The sequence below is a fragment of the Polyodon spathula genome, chromosome 18 (assembly GCF_017654505.1).
Source record: "Polyodon spathula isolate WHYD16114869_AA chromosome 18, ASM1765450v1, whole genome shotgun sequence".
Classification (NCBI taxonomy): domain Eukaryota; kingdom Metazoa; phylum Chordata; class Actinopteri; order Acipenseriformes; family Polyodontidae; genus Polyodon; species Polyodon spathula.
The window spans coordinates 4,647,643-4,667,683 of record NC_054551.1 but is presented as its reverse complement, the minus strand read 5'-3'; the positions used below and the strand labels follow the sequence as shown (position 1 = coordinate 4,667,683).

The 20,041-nt window shown below is 39.8% G+C and overlaps 1 protein-coding gene across 3 annotated transcripts in view; it reads left to right on the top strand.

Annotated features, from left to right (window-relative positions):
- The window catches only part of LOC121331034 (protein kinase C beta type-like), a 98,685-nt gene that overhangs the window by 65,066 nt on the left and 13,578 nt on the right, over positions 1-20,041 (top strand). For all 3 annotated transcript variants that reach the window (XM_041278141.1, XM_041278142.1, XM_041278140.1), the window contains 7 exons: positions 2,524-2,697; positions 4,611-4,702; positions 6,612-6,674; positions 8,574-8,712; positions 10,725-10,805; positions 11,243-11,350; positions 17,341-17,481. In XM_041278141.1, coding sequence (XP_041134075.1) covers positions 2,524-2,697; positions 4,611-4,702; positions 6,612-6,674; positions 8,574-8,712; positions 10,725-10,805; positions 11,243-11,350; positions 17,341-17,481 — 798 coding nt within the window. The remainder of the gene's footprint in view (positions 1-2,523; positions 2,698-4,610; positions 4,703-6,611; positions 6,675-8,573; positions 8,713-10,724; positions 10,806-11,242; positions 11,351-17,340; positions 17,482-20,041) is intronic.

Sequence of the window (20,041 nt, the reverse complement as noted above, 5' to 3'; positions counted from 1 at the left end):
CATTTTGGGATGGGTTGACATGTCACCCAAAATAAACCAATTGCAATGCCTTTTTTGTAACAAAAAAATTTGTTCCTTCAGATTTTAAGTATAGGAGAAAAACTAGAGCAGTTACTGACAGACCAGGAAAAAGGAACTGACAGGGAGAGACTGTGGGGTAGAAGGCAGCTTCGGGCCCCCCACTGGTTAGTCTGAGGCAGCAACGTTGGAGTAAATAAAGCAGCGAATACGCTGGCAGCAGATGCTCATTTTTTAAAGCAGTGTGACCCATGTTTGAGAAGCCCAGATGCTGGCCCTGTCCTTGGGGCCAAAACAACCTTTTTGGTTTTGTGTTTCTTCTGTTCCAATGAGTCTGCATCTGATTTGCAAAGACGATCTGTTTACTTTAACCTTTAACCTCCTAACTGCCTCCTACTCTCTACCCTGGGCGTCCCAGAGCTGCTGTTGGACAGAAAGTTTGAGACAGGATTTAAGGTTGTTGATGAAATCCCTTTTTTGCTTGTCAGTTGGAAATGCTTCTAAAAGTACTTCAGTGTCTCATATCTTATTAATTAGAGGCAGCTTCCAGTTTGTTCCATTTTACTTACATTTTTAATGTTTTACCCACATCCTGACTGTGCTTTAAGTTGTGGTGGTTTTAAGGTTAGTACCAAGTTATTAGTTTTTCTGCTCCTGACATTACATTACAGCTCCTCTTGGAATGCGTGCATGTGGAAAGTAGTGTTAACAAGCTTGTAAAATAGGTGGGGAACCAAAAAAAGCACTGAGCCAAAGTATCATTTAAAATGTTTTTTTGTATTTAGTGGTACCATTTCTAAATGAGCTTCTGTTGTCTTTTAGAGTTAATTGTGGTGTGAAATGCCTCTTCTGAGTTTGAATTGAACCCGATAGACTCCTCAGCTAAACCATTATGGTAGTGCGAGGCAGTGTGGTCCAGTACTTAAAGTCCAGATTCAAATCCCACTCTGCCACTGGCTGACTCACTGTGTGACCCTGAACAAGTCACTTAACCTGCTTATGCTCCATCCTGTGGATGAGATGTTAAATCAGTGTCCTATTGTAAGTGACTCCGCATATAATGCGCTGTTCACAACTTACTTCTGTAAAGTGCTTTGTGGTGGTCCACTATGAAAGGCTCTATATAAAGATATTATTATTATTATTATTATTATTATTGATCAGGATTTGAATCCTTCAGTAATCAATCATTCAAGTGACCGGCATGGGCATCCTTTAGCTTTGTGAAGTGTGTGGTGATGAGAGCTATAGCGTGGTGCTTACAGATGTCCTCTCTAGCTGAAGCAGCAACAAGGTGAGAAAGATTCCGAGGCAGAGAACATCAGCTTGTTGGGGAAGGTCCTGCTGCTTTGTTGATTAACCAAATTAGGGTTCTCATTGCGGGCGCCTTCTGACCACCATTAGAAAGACAGCAGGAGGTGGGTTGGTTTTCTTGGGCTGCCATCCCTTCCCACATTGAATCAGTGCATCTTAGTAACTGTCACCGTGTTAGAGAATCCATGCAAATCTACCTCCGCTTGATGAATGGGCAATCATCACAGTGTTGTTTGCGCTGGGGTGGGGGCGACTGTGGAGTTAGTTCATTATACGAAGTAATCCCTTGGATCAGCATGGTCAGCCTTGGATTCATCTCGGAAGGGTAACGGAGAGTTATTGACAGCTCTCCCTCACTTAGTTGTGTGTCTGTTTATCCACTTACTTTGTGTCAGCTGTGACCAGATCAGGTAGAGCACTGTACACCTCTACTGTGTATGAGTGAATGCAAGAAATGAAGATAAACACAGCATTCATTATTGTATCCATGAAAAGAAAAAACAGATCGCATTTATAGGGCTCCGCGGAGAGCAAACAGATCTATTCCACATCAAAGCTGTGCTTAAAAAGAAATGCAGTCACAGTTGAAGACAGAACAAGGGATACCATTGCTGCTGTACAAAGCTCGTTATAGACTCTTCAGTAATAGCTGTGTGTTCATTGTCTAATGTCACCGCCTCTGTCCTTGTTTTGCACTGTCCTCATTGATTAGCCCACAATTGAAAGTACAGCCAAACAGTTCCCTTACCAAATGTTCTACACTACAATACAATTCCCTTACCAAATGTTCTACACTACAGTAAACTCTACACTAGAACTGCAATGGTAATATAGTGCTTCTGAACTAAGGGGCAATGGTAGCACATTAGTAAATGGCAGCTACAATAGTATGATGTGTATTTGTCATACCAATGAAAATAGTAACCCTTATCAATAAGTGTGCAATCTGTTGTGCTTCCGCTGTTGGTGAGGGTTCTGGAATTGCAGTACAATTGTATCCTATGTGTTTTTCAGATTTTTCAATAGGAGTGTATAACAGTTACTCAAGGGACCATGCTTTTAAAGAGGAGGCTTAACAATATTCTCATACCTAGTGGTCACTTAAGAAGACAAGTACCTGTTCAACAGGTGGACCTACTGTAAGTGGGTGTTCGTATGGTGCAATCCTAATGTACTTGTTTGTGTTTACAGGTGATGCTGGCGGACCGGAAGGGCACGGACGAGCTGTATGCAATCAAGATCCTGAAGAAGGACGTGGTGATTCAGGATGATGATGTGGAGTGTATCATGGTGGAGAAAAGGGTGCTGGCACTGTCCGGGAAACCCTCCTTCCTCACACAGCTCCACTCCTGCTTTCAGACCATGGTAACCGTGCATTCAAAAAGCATTCGCTTGGCATGGCTATGCATTCTATGTTCGGTCTGAATTCAAAATGGATGCATGTCAAAGGAAGTGAAAAATGCAGAACTGGTTTGAGTGAAATGTTTAATGCATGCTTTTATTGTACATTTCCGTGGGGGGAAAAAGGGAATCCACAATTAATCAAAGCGTATTAATAATATCAAAGCAGTAATAAATATAAAAAACAAGAAGAATACTTGAGGAATTAAACATAAAAATAACTATGTAATGGGTCCGTGTTAGCACTACTAATTGATCTCTTTTGCAAAATTAATCAATGGCTAAGTTTGTATTTTCCCTCATTTTAAAATGGATCGATATATCATTAAAGCTATACAGTCCTGGATATGCACAAGACAGTTTTGGAGCATGCTGTAGGTGAAGGGGAGGTCTCTGTCATTATTGCATGCTTTATTGTGTAATGGTGGCAGATTCATATTGGGATACGCAAAGTTACTCAACTCCAATGAATTGCATTGTGTATTGTTACTGAAGCCAAATGGCTTTACAGAGTGTTCTAGATTTTAAAAAAATATAATTTTAAAAGCCACAGTACTGGAAGTATTGTTTGTGTCACATTGGTATGACACGCAAGGATGTGATACAGTTATTTATGTATACTAAAATGTCTAGGATGTGCGTGTGACAAGTACAGAATGTTCTTAGTGTGGGGAATATTTTACAGACTGCAGTACAATGAAATTATCTTGGTGTACTGTCCACAAAAAACATGGATTTTTCATTAGGTAATTTTCTGTTGAGCACAAGCAAGTATGACTCATCGCTTAGGCAGATCAGCATTGTTTATGACACCCATAGTTACACCTGTTTTAAAGCAAACCGGCATTCCTGGAATCCAAAATCAATATCAGAGTTTACACAACTGAATTTATTGATTTATTACAAAAATATAAGCCCATTTGTAACAATCACATTTCTCCTGTGACAAGTTTGCATACTCTAGTGAGAGGAACCTAATTGCTTTACATTAGCCAGCTAACATTGTGTACACCGTTCATTAGTGTAGGAACACATTGGCTAATTTCCATTAGAAATTGCTGCTAAAGACCACACAATTACCCAGCTTAATCACCAGAAAAATTATCTATCTAAAATCAAAGACTCAAGTGGCTGAAGCTTAAGTAATTAGCCTATCTGTCTTGCTTGATCTTTAGCTTATGTGTTCTAGATGGAGGCACTGGTATAACAATGCTTGTGTCAAACTACTACACAACCAGCTGCTGGAGAAGTTTTGGCTCCGGTGCTTTCCAATAGAGAGACAGCAGGAACGCCAGTGGCAAAATGAACAGTACATTCCATGGTGAAATGAAATAACATGGGCTGCCATATCAGGTTGTACAATAAAATCTCACACTGGCAGCAGAGTAGCTGAGTGTTAGAAGCAGGCCCTCCAGCTTGAGATTGCATTGTACAATCTCTTTTTATCCTGTTGTTTAATTTATCTCACTCTGTGACAGTGCTTTCGGCGGTGTTCACCAGTAGGGTAGTGGAGTGTGTCAACTGAGGTTGGATGCAAAATATACTGTAGTAGCTTTGTTTTAAGCTGTTCAGTGTTATATTAAAATATAATCCATTTGGTATTATTATTATTATTATATTATTATTATTATTATTATTATTATTATCGTATTCATAATAGAATTCTACTTTAATTGCATCTTGACTATGAATAGAATGACTATGCAGCAATAAAGCACACCAAAAGTAAATGGAAGACAATACAAGATGAATGGCTCGAAAGCAGGGAAAGGGTTAAACAGATGCAGCCAGTGTCTCACAGCATCCATCATAAAGGACAGCAGCAAATTAAAAAGCTGAAACGCCTCTAAACATTCTCCTCTGCTTCGGCTTTGCAGGACCGCCTGTACTTTGTCATGGAGTACATCAATGGTGGAGACCTGATGTACCAGATCCAGCAGGTTGGCAAGTTCAAGGAGCCCCACGCTGTGTGAGTACTGTCTCTTCCACACCCTGGAGTGGTCAGCCGAAGGGAGCCGGTAATGCCCCATTACCTCCTTGGGTCTTGTAGTTAAGAAAACATATTTCAGCTTCTGCTGAACAAATGGTAGCACAGCTGTTTAAAGACATCCTATTGAAGCGCGTTATGCAGAACACCTATAGTAACCTACTTCTTGTGTTACTGTGAGGACTACAGTCTGACTAAGAAAAGCTGAAACTGAAAAAGAAAGCAAAGAGTTACCACATAGTTAAACTCTGAAGTAGCCCAGCTTTCAAATGATACTCTGTTCTGGATTCATGGTTAACAATGTGAAGTTGTAAGTAGTTGTCACCTGATCTTCAAAATACATTGCAAGCTAACAGATAACCTGACAGCTGAAACCATTTCTTTTTAGTATGTAATAAAATGTGTCTCTTTCGGGGAACATTGTTGTTTTTTTTGTTTGTTTGTTGTTTTTAAATCAAAATTTGTCGAAATGCATTACCGTGACAGGGGTGGCTTTGTGGGCACGTCAGACCAGGAAATGGACACACACAGTATTACGGTGATGAAGCGCTGGTGCGTGGATTTATTGAAATAAAATCTTTAAACAAAACCAAACACTTTGCAAACAAAAAGGCACGATAGCCAAAATAGACAACACACAGTGAACAAGTATTGTTCTGGTTTACAGCCAGCACGAGTAGCAATTGTTTACTTTCAGTATCTCAGTTCTTACTTGTCTCGTTCCTCCTCTGAACAACCCAGCCCCGTTCAGACAAAGCTGTGTTTTTTTTTTACATGTGACTGTCTCCATCTTAGCATTAAATAAATCAGTCGGTCACATTCTGCACGAGAGTTTTTACTTTGCGTGGCCGACAATTTATCAGTGATCACTAACTACCAACCACACACTCACGAGCTGTCTAGCAGAACGAGCTTCTAACCCCACCTCTGCCAGTCCACATTTAAACCCAACTAATAATACATTCTAAGTCACCCATGCAACACAACCCAAACAATACAAACTAACCCAAAATACACACAGGGACAGGGTGTGCCCTGTCACAATTACCTTAACATTGAGTGGTATACAGCATTCACATCTTTTCCTGTTGAATCTGTAGGGTAGCCTTTAAAAATATAAATTGTGTAGAAGATCTAAAAGTGATAAAAAAAAAAAAAACACATCTCCAAAGCTTTTTATAAATGCCAATTGTTTAAAAAGAAAAGAAAATGCATAGCTGGGTGGGGAATCCAGTGTCTGTGCTCCATCTTATCAACAGATCCTTGCAGAATAACAATGCTGACCTTTACATTTGATCTATCCTGAATATTTTCACCTTCACTACCCTTTGTGCTTTAAACACAATCAGACACAGATACTGCATTTCCTTTTGGGTTTTAAATGCACTTAACTGCGTGATTTAATGATTTACCTTTTTCTAAACAGGTTTTGCCATGCCTATTAAAATGTTATACGTGAGGGGTGAAAGCAAAGAAAATGGCAGGCATCTCCCGGACCCAATACAGAAAACTCATTGTAGAGCCTGTCTTGGGTGCTGCCAATAATATTTTAAAAAGGCCACAGTTGCACTGACGTAGCTGGTTCTGTTTATGTGAATGCTATTTGCAGGTGTGGGTCATTGTGCTCTGTAATCAGATAGCAGCAAGATACTGTTTTCTTTTCACTGCCCTGAGAGAATAGCAGCATCAACAATGTGTTTCAGATGCACGAACCTTGTATTATAAAAATGAGTAGGATGGAAGCAGTGGCGTGAATACTGCAGACTCTGTGTCACTCACAGGCAGAACTGTGTTATTATAGCCTTTCCTCCTGTTCCTTTATAAATCTTTCGTGTGCATCCAAATAAAACCTTTTCATTTCTTTAATTGTTATTATTTTTGTAACTTGCAGGTTCTATGCAGCAGAAATTGCCATAGGTCTCTTTTTCCTGCACAGCAAGGGCATCATTTATCGGTAAGGGTAGCAGAAATGTTTATTTACTGTGGTAGTGGAAGAAATTCATTTGTGAAGTACCGCTGGGTGAATGAGTTTGCAGGGTTGGACAAGGTGCAGCACTGAGGCACAGGGTCCTGGGTGAAGGGCCGTCTGGCGCTCAGTTTCCATGGCTCTCGTTGCTGCCAGCCTGTCTGAATTACAGCAGTCGTTGATGGGCTCTGGCAGGTGGATGCTGATGATAGGTGGGTGAAGTGAATTCCAAGGCCTCTGTGTCAGCAGCAGTTTGGAAAGAGCTAAGTTGTTTCTTTGTCAGAGCGGCATGTAGGGGAGTGACAGATTAATTTAGTCGTGTTGCTGTCATACCCGTGACCTTGCTGCCTTTCTGTGCATTTTTTTCACGATGTTCCTTGGCATAAAGCAGACTGCAGATAACAACAAAACCATGACTTGCAGTGGCAGCTATTTTACATCAAGCATTTTTCCTGACTAGAATGCTGACCTGAAGTAATTTCTGACAGTCGCATTTTCCTTGTTCCGTGACGTAGGGTTGGACTAGCAGGTCTCTATCAGGGTTTAAGCCGTCTCTCTCTCTCTCTCTCTCTCTCTCTCTCTCTCTCTCTCTCTCTCTCTCTCTGATCTTGATTCTACAGCCATGCCTTCCTATCAAGCTTTGAATCCTTAATTACAGTTAGCATGTCAGTTTATTAATCCAGTGAGCCACTTAATCCTTAATACTTTGTAACAGTTCTGAAATAAACTCCATAAATACACAGTTAATGGTACAAGTTAAGTGAGAAGTAAATTGCCATGGACATCTGCTGTCTGTCTTTCTGCGTTGTGTGCATGTAAATAAATACATTAAAAAAATATACTTCAACTGACGCCAGTGTTTGGAGCCCATCTTGATTCTTTCCCTCTTTTAAGGTGTTCTTGTAATGTTTTCTTACGGTACCTTGCTTTTCTTATGGTACAGTTTTCACTAAAATCTATTGGTATTTTAAGCTTCCCCAAAGCCTGTGATGCTAACGGTTTTTTTTTTTCTTCTTCGATTTTTGGAAAACTTCAGCTACAGAATGATCAGGATCAGAGTGAAAATGGCATTAAAGCTAATGAGAACTTGAGAAATGGTTACAGAAGTATAGTTTGTTTAAGCATGTTGTAACAAATGAAAACCTTACTCGGTGCTCTTAATAATAATGATAAAAAATTTAAAAAATCATGCAATTCAGTGTTAATGCTCCATACTGCAGCAAAAATTATCTTCTGTAAGAAGAACATCTGTTTATAGCTGGAGAAACAAAACAGTAGAGAGGCCTCAGAAGGCCTCCTCGCAAGCTGTCTCATTGAGCCTTCCTGTAATTGCATGTTGATTCATAGATCGTCATTGCTGTCATTTTAGCTTCTGCATCGCAAGGTAAAGAGGTTGATAAGCATTATTATTATTGTATTATACATAGGGAGGCCTCTGCTAGAATAGCACTTTTTTTTTTTTTTTACTTGGTTTTCTTCATCCTGGCAGACACACAGACTGTTTCCCGTACTACAAGAAAATCAACAACATTTATGCTCCTTTATATATATATCTATAATATAAAAATAAAGTGAAGGGAATGTTAAAGCAATTAGGACACTCTGCTGTTTTATCAGTTTTCACACTCCTGAATTGGTATACCGGTCTTTAAAAAAGACAGCAAGTATTAATAGGTAAAGATCTTTCAGCTAACATGTTTTGCAATGCTTACCGCTTCTGTCACAGTGAGAAAAAAATGAAATCCCACTCCAATTCCCAACACTCTGTTTTAATGAAACTTAGTTACAGGGTATGCATGTCATCTTCTTTAAGTGTGTTGATGCATTCAAAACCAGGCCATTAAAACGTCACTGATAATGTTTCTCACTGAGTGTTTTCTGCCACAGGGACCTCAAGCTGGATAACGTAATGCTCGACTCGGAAGGACACATTAAGATCGCCGACTTTGGCATGTGCAAAGAAAGCATGTGGGATGGAGAGACCACAAAGACTTTTTGTGGGACTCCCGATTACATTGCTCCTGAGGTAAGCTCACATGGGCTGTCGATGTGAGCTGGCAGTGCGTGTGCATGTGTGTGTGTGTGTGTGTCTGATGATAGGCCGTGTGTTACAGGAATACTCCTTTTTAATAAAAAATCAGAAATCAGATTTTCTGCTCCTCTGTGCAGGTTGTTTATTCCATCTCAATCTAAAGCTGCTGTGCCACAGAAAGATGTTCAATTGGACCTTAATGTGTGTGTGTGTGTGTGTGTGTGTGTGTGTGTGTGTATATATATATATATATATATATATATATAAAATCAGTGCCTATAGAAAGTCTACACCCCCTTTCAAAATTTTCACTTTTTGTTGCCTTATATCCTGGAATTAAAATGCATTAAAATGTGTTTTTTTTGTTGTTTTTAGTTTTTCATTTATCCATACATCCTACCCCACAACTTCCAAGTGAAAAAAATATTCTAGAAATTTGTAGAAAATTTATTCAAAATAAAAACTAAGATAGCTTGGTTGGAGAAGTATCCACCCCCCTTGTAATAGCAATCCTAAATGAGCTCACGTGTAACCAATCGCCTTCAAAATCACACACCAAATTAAGTGGCCTCCACCTGTGTTAAATTGTAGTGATTCACATGATTTCAGGATAAATTCAGCAGTTCCTGTAGGTTCCCTCTGCTGGGTAGTGCATTTTCCAAAGCAAAGACTCAACCATGAGCACCAAGGCGCTTTCAAAAAAATTCTGGGACAAAGTTGTTGAAAGGCACAGATCAGGGGGTGGGTATAAAAAAATATCAAAGGCCTTGAATATCCCTTGGAGCACGGTCAATTCGATTATTAAGAAGTGGAAGGTGTATGGCACCACCAAGACCCTGCCTAGATCAGGCCGTCCCTCCAAACTGGATAACCAAGCAAGAAGGAAACTGATCAGAGAGGCTACCAAGAGGCCAATGGCAACTTTGCAAGAGCTACAGGCTTTTATGGTCAAGACTGGTCAACGTGTGCATGTGACAAAAATATCCCAAGCACTCCACAAATCTGGCCTGTATGGTAGGGTGGCAAGGAAGCAAGCCATTACTCAAGAAAGCTCACCTTGAATCCCATTTTGAAGTATGCAAAAAAACGCTCGGGAGATTCTATAGCCATGTGGCAAAAAGTTTTGTCGTCTGACAAAACTAAAATGGAACTTTTTGGCCTAAATGCAAAGCATTATGTTTGGCGCAAATGCAGTACAGCGCATCACCCAAAGAACACCATCCCTACAGTGAAGCATGGTGGTGACAGCATCGCGTTATGGGGATGTTTCTCATCGGCAGGGACTGGGGCAAAGTACAGAGTAGTCCTTGAGGAAAACCTGCTGCCCTCTGCAAGAAAGCTGAAACTGGAAATGTCCTTGAGTTGCCCAGTGAGAGCCCTGACCTAAATACAAGCGAAAATTTGTGGCATGACTTGAAGGTTGTTGTCCATCAACGCTCCCCAAGGAACTTGACAGAGCTTGAACAGTTTTGTAAAGAACAATGGTCAAATATTGCCAAATCTAGGTGTGCAAAGTTGGTAGAGGCCTAGCCCAACAGACTCACAGTTGTAATTGCTGCCAAAAGTGCTTCCACCAAGTATTAACTCAGGGGTTGGAGACTTATCCAATAATGATCTTTCAGTTTTGTATTTTTAATATATACATTTTTTTCTCAATTTCCCCTTAACAGTGTGGAGTATGGTGTGTAGATAAGTGGCTTAAAAAATCCTTGTTTTAAGTTCAAGGGGGTGTAGACTTTATATAGGCACTGTGTGTATATATATGTGTGTGTGTGTGTATATATATATATATGTATGTGTGTGTGTGTGTGTGTGTGTGTATATATATATATATATATATATATATATATATATATATATATATATATATATATATATATATATAATAATTTCAGTTATCCACACTTTGCCATAAGTATGAAAAGCAAGGTGCTGTTGTTGGCTGTGAAAGAGTGAGTCTATGTCTACCTGCTTTCTGCCAATGTTTCCTGTGTGCCCCTTTTCAGATCATTGCTTACCAGCCTTATGCCAAGTCAGTGGACTGGTGGGCTTTCGGTGTTCTGTTGTACGAGATGCTAGCTGGACAGGTGAGAACTTCCTAGTTTTTACACCTTGGTTGTTTTTAAAGCTCTAGAGTATTGTTGAGCATGGGTATAACTCTCAATTGGGAAGTGCTGCAAAACTATTGAATTTTATTGTAAACCAAAAATGCAGTTTTTAAATAGTAACTGATAATGAAATGTAGTAAATGATCTTAAATACCAGATGGTTTTAAATTCATTATACCACTCTGAGGTGAAAAACACATTCAACACTGAATGAATCTTGGCAGGTGGAGGCACCAGTTGATGGCAACCAGACTGAAGGTTCATAAAGCACCATGCAGCTTAATACAGGCAAATTTGCCAAGACAACATTAACGACAGTAAAATGCAGTATTTTCACACACAACACAGCTTGGCAGCTGTTCGAAGATACTGACTGTATATTTGAGGATAACAGTTTTTTGTGCATCTCTCCTCAGCCCCCCTTCGATGGGGAAGATGAAGATGAGCTCTTCCAGTCCATCATGGAGCACAACGTCTCGTATCCCAAAGCTATGAGCAAGGAGGCGGTGGCCATCTGCAAAGGGGTAAGAGGATTGCTGACTGGGCAGCTAAGAAGCACTTACCTTTTGAAAAGCAGCATTTAGCAACAGCAGGGCCATTGAGCTGCAAAGTCTGCTTGGTGATGAAGAGAGAGAATAAAAGTAGATTAATGATTTTATTGTTTAACATTACAGGTGTAGTGTGGACGAGTGGCACTGATGATGTCACTTCAGTTTCTTTGGCTGTGATGTCAACTAAGATGTACTAATGGCTGCAGGCAAGAGTATACCATGAGAATCAGGAAGCCAGTAACAGGGATTTAGACACATGGCCCCACTGCCTTCATGACTCTTCTTGACATGTATTTCGAATCACGCTACACAAACGATGCGCATTAATTTCTTATTTAGGTGTCACCTGTCACAATTAGGTGTAGCCCGCTCAGAACTTGTTTGAAAATGTTGAGGTCTGCTTGTAAATGGATGTACAGGAAAACCCAACAGCCCATTTCAGTTAAGTGTAATTATCCCACAGTGCTTTGGGGAGTAGCGTTGTATGCGTTCGGAGATTGGAACCATGATGATATATCCAGCTGTCTGCTTTACACTCCATCGCATCAGTCAAAATCAGCTCTCGGAAAGTCAACAGTGAGGGAATCATAATTAAAACATTTGGTTTTAATGTTGTACAAGTAATGACTTTTAACAGCCCCTGCAAAGCTGGCACTTATTGTATAAGAAAAACAAAATCCTTCTGTCATGCTTGAGTGCTCCATTATTTAACGCACATATTCAGGGGCATTCTTTCCCCACACAAGCATTTACATTTCTGAATCACAAAAAAAAGTGGGTTAATTTTGTTGGTACTGTAGCATTGTGTCAGAACAATAATGTCTACACAAGAGTCTGCTTTTCAGCTGAAAATGTGGTTAAACAGACAGATTGGAAGAATGGAAATATGGAGAGGGGAGGAAAAATCACTACATTAATTAGGAATAATTGAGGAGGAAGTCAAATAAACCTAAGCAGAGGTAGAAAAAAAGCAAACAAACATTAAATAAAAATTGACAGGTCCATAAATCACATCCAGGTCATCAATGACCTAGAGCAATGAGTTGAGAGTCTAAGATAGACATGAATATTGTTATGTCGGTATCCTCAGTTATACATGTAAGTATTGGATTCTTAACCACCAGTTGAAGCTTGGACTTCACCAAGCACAGATTCCATCCTGTAGACCATCGTCCTTATCAGAGTTTTCTATGTCTATCTGCCAAAACATGCCTGGCAACAATGGTACAGCTGTCACTCGATCAACCTTTGCTTCAATTGTCGAGGATTTGTGGCACACTCTACAACCCGGTTTCTCAGAGACCTCGGGTTCAGTGACCAAGAGTTGCGTCGCACAGTGAAGAACTTATCTGAAGCAGCAGAAAGGAGCTGCAACTGGCTGTGGTTGAGACGGAAGGATTCTGGATGGGGATCTCAAGCACAATAGAAAGAAAGCAACGCTGGTGTACAGGTAAGTAAGCTGGGCTGAGCTGAGTGGGGGATGGAGGGGGGTGATGCTGGGTCGCCAGAATCACTGTTGAGCCCTCTTGAGGTGTCGTGGGCTAGTCAATGAAACACAGAGGATGGAAGGTACCCACTTGAAGACCCCAGAGATGTACCCTACTTGGCTCAATCCAGACGGTTGTCGTGCTGATGCGCTGGGGAGACCGCACTGGGTTGATCCCCGGAGCCTGCATCGCAGCCGTTGTGTGTGCTGATGCGCTGGGAAGGCAAAATGAGCTGATCCCTGGAGCCAGCATTACACTTCAGCAATCAACACCAGACAGAAGGATATCTACATCATCAGATGGAAAACAACGCAAATGGATGGAGATGCAGATGGATCACATTAGTTTACTGTAAAGCTACGTCTTAGTTGGTGCTTATCTTGGCGAGAGCCAAGTTCAAATCCGCATGAAGTTCAACATCTACTCTCATGTAATGGAAATCATAGGTCTGTGCTAATGTGGGCATTACATAATGAATGAACTTTCTGGCAATAGGAATTTTCATGCAAATTGTGTTTTAACAGAATACCTTGTGGAACTGTATAAATTATTATGCACACAAAAAGGTCTTCTGTTCTAATGCGGTCATTCTCTTTCCCTAAAGCAGTTCCCATTGTCTTTTGGATAGATTAACAGGCAAAGTTCCCTGATTTTGAAAGTTTTATGACCATTTTATCCGATTACTTTATGTTTATCCATATTGCACTGTCAGCATTCACTGTGTGCTGTCCTATAAAAAAAGGTTTGGCCCACAGAGTCCAGGTATGTTGGTGAAGTTCACCCCATTAGAGACTTGTATTGAGACGTTGAAATCCCTGGATCTTAAATTCAGAGCAGTGACACTACAATGTCAATGGTAGCATAACCAATATTACTGCAATATCTTGAACTAGGGGTGTAAATCATTTAGATTTTAAATGTTAGCAAAGTGTCAGACATTTTTAATTGTTCTTAATCGTTTAAACTTTGTCAAATGTGGAGGTCAAATATTGAGAACAAGAGGATGTCTGCAAATAAGGGCTACTCTGAGGCTTTTTTTCTAGTGGCATCATTGTCCCGGGATATTTACCTCCCAATGTCCAGCGTGCTTTAGCTGACATGACTAGTGATTTAATTAATTTATTTTTTCTTCTGTGAAACAACTTAATAAGCGACTGATCTTTATTAAAGCTAGAATGAAAAACAAAGTATTTTATGCTGGACAAAAAAGAAAGACTTAAGATTTAAAAGCACATTCAATTAGTTGTTTCACAGAAATAATTGTAAATGAATTTTACTGTTAATGCGTGTCTCAAACACGAATGGCTTAACAGGTATCAATTCAATTCTTACAAGAGAATAGAAAAGTCAGGATGAAACACCGAAAATCAGAAACCCTATTTATGTACACATATGCAGTAATTTATAAAAAGCCATTTGTTTAAAAATAAGTATACCACCAGTGTGCTTTGATAACTTACACAGGACAAATTGTATCTAATAAAAAAGAACAAGAACTGCATCATAAATCACTGTACTTCCTGAATCGTTCTTTGTGTTTGGTGTAATCTACTGCTGTCTTCCAGGGCAGTGAGTCATTGATTAGTCTTAAAGGTTCTCTTGCTGGTAAAATTAAGGACACTCGCCCACCAACGAAAACCCTTTCCTGTTGCTAGGTTACAGGAAATCAGAAACTGAATTGAAAACAGCTTTCAGCTTCAGCATAAACCAAGTACATTTTAGTTAAAATACTTGTAGGTATAAAGGGACGGCATACCCTCCCAGGCCATGCTTCTAGTGCTGTAGGATATCTGTGGTGACGTCACTTTAATGTCAATAAATATTGTACATATTAGCCTGGAATCTGATATAGTGTATGTGTCAGTAGCAGTGTTTCTTCCAGAGCCCTTGTCTTGTCGTTGCTACTAATGCAGTGTCGGCTTATGATTCTGAAGCCTGTGTTTACCAGGCTAAGCATCTTCTTTAGTTTTATTCAGATTTTAATATTCAGTGTTTAATATTAACCTGTAATTCATAAATGGGTGTTTTTTCCTTCTTGCTTATTATTATTATTTTTTTTAATCTCAGCTCAAATGTATAGCACAGGAAAGTATAGCAGACCTAAATTTGACATATAATCATTTTGCCTGGCTTTTAAAATCAGGAAACACGTTTTGAAATATGTTGAATGAGACAGAAAGGGGTGTGAATGTACAATATTATCACTGAAGCTGATCAGATCTGTTTTGCATTTTCTTTTACAAAAAACTTTTTTTTTCTTTTAAATTACCTGCTTTGTTTATTCTGTTCAGTAACAGTGTGGCATGTCACCTTCATGCAAGTGGAAATGAAATGCCAGAAAAACACAAACCCACCCAACAACGACAATTTACTGAAGGTGTCTGAGTGAATTTCAAATGAGTAACTCCATTACTATGTAACCCCATGTGGAAATGCAAACGGCTCTTTGAAGGGGAATTAATCATTCACAGACACTGGAAGGTCTGATACCTTAACTATTTACACAGTCACAATCTGTGGTGTTTAACTGTGTCACTACTGGTTTATATTGACTGGTTGTGAGTCATTGCGAACTAGAGATCGCAGGAACACCCTGCTGTGAGAAAAGAACGTCTTTGAAAATCAGCATATTTTAGAAAAATCTTCTTCTGTGTGAAAATAATCACCTAGAATACTTCTTTTTTCAATAGCCACAACAGTTTCTTCCTTGCACAGTGTGAGTGAGTTGCTGCAGTACCACAGCAGGTGGCGCTGTACCTTATCTATACTGTTGATACATTGCGCAAGTGCATGACCTTGCCCTTACCTTTCCCCTGAGGTCTGTAAAATTAAGAACAATGCAGTAAAAATCAAAAAGGATGAAAAGCAGTTTCACCCAGTTACCTCTGTTTGAGTCACAGACTTCACAAGCCTCAGTCTGTTTTCAAACCCCTGGCAATAGTAGAGTAAAATCCATCTTAGCATCATCAACATCTTCTATCATTGCCATGTATCTGTTTTCAAATTGGATGTAGAACAATTCTGAACTAAAGTGAGTTTGTTTCATAACCCAGCAGAAGGAGTTAACTGTGAGGTGTTGTCTAATCAATATGCTTGTCATCGCGAACCTGCACTGAAGCCTGTTTGTTTTCGCCAGCCGTAGCAAAGCCAAATGCTGATATGAGATAAGCCAGGATGCTTGATTAAACCAATTAAAAAAACATTGGCAGATAGCAATTGTCTCGACTGCTAAGTCTTGTCTATAAAAGAAGCTTTGGGAGAGGATATAAATAAACTTAAACAAAAAAAAATTGAGTTCCTAAATTTTTGAAAACCACTTCTGTGCCCAGGGATGGAAATAAGAGCTCTATTGCAGTTTTGCCCATTCCAGGTATGATTACAAGCTTGATTAGCCACAGTGTTAGGGTCACAGGCTCAGGTGTGTCTATTAAACATAGTAAAACAAGGAATGGATCAAACCGTCTTTCTTGCCACCCTCTGTAAAATACTTAAACTGTAAAACAGTTTGTGTGCTACCATTTAAGTAGGATTCCTTTTCATGCTTTAACTACAAAGCTTTATGGTGTTGTAACAGGAAACCCCTGGAAGGAGATGGAGTTTTAATGCTTAGACATGCTAAAGTCCTTTAAAGAAACCCCCATTATAAATAATGCACAGTGTTTTTTTTTTTTTTTTTTTTTTTTTTTTTTTTTAATACAAATGAGTATTTTAATCAATACTGGCACAGAAACAAGCCCAGGAGATCCCGAGCGGAGTTCAAGAAGACGAATCTGTCAGTTTCTTTGAACGTTTTAATTTTACGTAGGGCTTAAGCTCCAGGGACCTCCTGTAGCAACAGCAGTGGCGCCAAAGTCAAAGCTTGTTACAATTTTCTCCAGATTGCTAGGTGCACCCAAACGTATGATTACAATGTGATGCTCGAAATCACTTTCCTGGAACAAGCAGAGCTGCTAACCACTGTTGGTGTGGGAGTCTCTTGGTGGATAGAGGGGTTGAAATTAGTTATAGGCTCTTAAGTGGTCATGTAATCTGACGCTGTTCTCTGTGTAACTGGCCACACGGTAGATCTCCCAATTATAATTTTTTTTTTAAAAAGGGGGGGTTTAGTATTTATTTATTTTCATAATTATTATTACTTATGTTATTCAAGCATTGGAAGGTCAATAGTCAGATTTATTAAATTTAAATTTGGTACGGTGCTTCTGTAGCTGAATGGCCCCTTGATTACATGTGTAACAAGGCAGAGGCGAACCTGCCCACCGCAAGCAGGCATCTTAACCACAATACAAGAGACTCTGGCTCATCTGCATTTATCGATTTAGAACTTTTAAACACCTCTCGGACGGGACAGAATCCGATATGGCAGCGTATTGCACATCACTGTCCGTTACACGTGCTCCCCATAATTGTAAACCTTTGAGCTGGGATTTGTACATTTGTTTATTTATTTAACCCCTTATGATCTTCCTGTTGCAGCTGATGACCAAGCACCCTGGGAAGAGACTGGGCTGTGGGCCAGAGGGGGAGCGTGACATCAAAGAGCACGCCTTCTTCCGCTACATGGACTGGGAGAAACTGGAGAACAAAGAGGTCCAGCCACCCTTCAAGCCTAAGGCTGTAAGTGATGTGTGCTCCGCATGTCTCCTCGTTAATAAACCCGGATTACTTTTTGCAGCACTGTCACTGTTGGCATGGTTACTAAACCGTGTCTGTGCCCTAAATGTTAATCAAACATCCATATTCAGTGGTTGGTAGCTATGTTATTGTTTTGTCATTCTGAAAGTTTTTGTCTCATGTTTCCAGTGCATTTAAGGTTCCTTTTGCAGGTGCTTGCGTTTTGGTGCATTGTGAAATGAGAGCCTGCCGGGCCTACTCCTGAATGACAGTGTTCTGTATGTGAGTAGAATGCTTCTTCCTGAAGAACCTGCAGCTAAATAAGGACCGTCCTTCGTGAACAAAGCGTTACAGCATGTAAGGTGTACAATGCCAAATGATCTGCACTTCAATTTGAGGGAGTATCACCAGCAGTCCCTGATCTCTGTGAGAGCTATACAACCCCCACCCCACCCCCACCGCTCCCTTCCTCTATTAACCTTTTAATCACGTTGACTGTGACCAGGATGGTTATGATTTCAGCTGCCTGCATCAGCTGCCATTCTCACACACTATATGGCTACTTTTCATTCTACACTAATCATTACAAAGTGGCTACAGTGCACTCATCAGGAACTTTTATTTACCTCTTTTAATACACACATATATACTGTGTGTGTGTGTGTGTGTGTGTGTATATATAGTCAAGATGTTTTAAGAAAAGAACTTAAGGATTAGCAGTAGGGTTACTTTACTGGAAGAGCGTATTATCAAGCCCCTGCTTCTTTTGATAGCCTTCCACTCTTGTTTTGATTTACAATTAGTATGGTTTGTGAGTGTTTATATGTAGTGGGGGGGGGGGGGTTCCCTTGGAGATTAATTGCAGGGTGTTGTTTGTGGATTGCTATCCCACTGACTGGATAATACAACAGTACTGGTGGGGATTCCCCCACTGCCCCACTCTGTAGCAACACAGCCAGATCCAACACAAACACCACGTAAAGGTGCTATTTTTACTTCATTAATGATTAGAGTGTGTGCTTGAAGTGAGTAAAATATCATGCAGCAGGAGCAGGCCTCCATGGTGAGACTTCCCGTTCTCCCTTTCTTGTGCAGTGCCCTCACATACTGTATTTGCGGCCAATAAAACCCACATTGCTTTGGACTGAGGCAAAAATTCACCCCTTAGGTTTTTCAGCTTTGTGAATATTCAGGGTCATTAAGTGTCAGTCTGATCTTATTCCCTGACAAGAAGTTAGAATTAGAAAATATTAATATAAAGTATGTTGGAAAAACCAAGTGCAGGGAATATTGTTGTTATTATAAAATACTTGCAAAACCACAGGGAATATTTACACAATATTCCAAATTGAGGCATTCATAATACTCACAGTGGGGAGGGGGAAAATAGCATTTTTATATTCCCTAAGCAGAACAACAAAAGCCTGTCAATGAAATATTAACCGCAATCTGTCATAAACTGCATGGATTACTGCCTGCGATCTCCCAGACATGGAAAAAATAAATAACGTATTATGTTTCTCGTTTTTCTTTTCGAAATCGAGAAATGCTGTCAATCATTGCTTGAATTAAAAGGGTGCTTGTTTTTAAGTGGAGGAAAATGGATTTTAAAAAAAAGATAAAAACATCAACAAAGTGGTTTGATAAAGGACTTTCTGTCCCAAAGAAAAAAAATAATAATCCAGGTAAACTTTAATGCGACGGCCCAGACATATTGAAGTGTTTCTGGCTTCCATGATTTGTTTTTCCAGATAAATCCTTCAAAGATCATTGTCTGGGCTTTAAAGCCAGGCTATTAAACAGGGGGGGGGGGGGGGAAGGGGGGGGGGGGGGGGGGGGGGACTGTAGCTGTTGACCTTCAGCGAAGCCTGATAAAGTGGATTGCAACTTTTATATAGAATGAATGGAGAGCCTAGCTGAGGAGCCATCAGAGTTGAGAGCTGAGATTATCAGAGTCACTTTAAAATAATGAAAGCTGCTGTTTTCTGTGTGCTGTTTTCTTTGTTTGTGTTATTTTTTATTATTATTATCTTCAAGATAAGGAGGAAAAGAGAAAGATCATGCTTGATTTGGTCCCCAAAGATGAAAAGCAAACAAAAGCAAGCTGAGGTGTTATTGCTGGTTATTAGCACAGACGTACAAAGCTGTGATAGATGTGTACTCTAAACCTTGTGTCATCTCAGGAGAGAAGCTGTAGATTGGATAGCCATAGTATGGTGCCTTCATCTGAGGGTCCAGGGATCATGCAAGTTGCAATAATCAGTAAGATCTAATGAAATAAAGCTCTTTGTAGTATATTGAGCTGTAGCGGTTTGTATACAGGTTTCAAAGTTTGTTTTTTATACAAAGCTGAAAGTAGATTTTCAGCAATGTATAAGCCCCTTTCAGTTTGATATATATATACATACACACACACACACACACACACAAAATAGTCTCCTGCTAAGAGAAGAAGCAAGCAAAATGTTCTTATAGCCACCGTGTTCTCTTTGTTAGCCACCAGACACAATATGAATCAATCATCAATCAATCAATATAAATAAATAAATATGTATTACTTGTC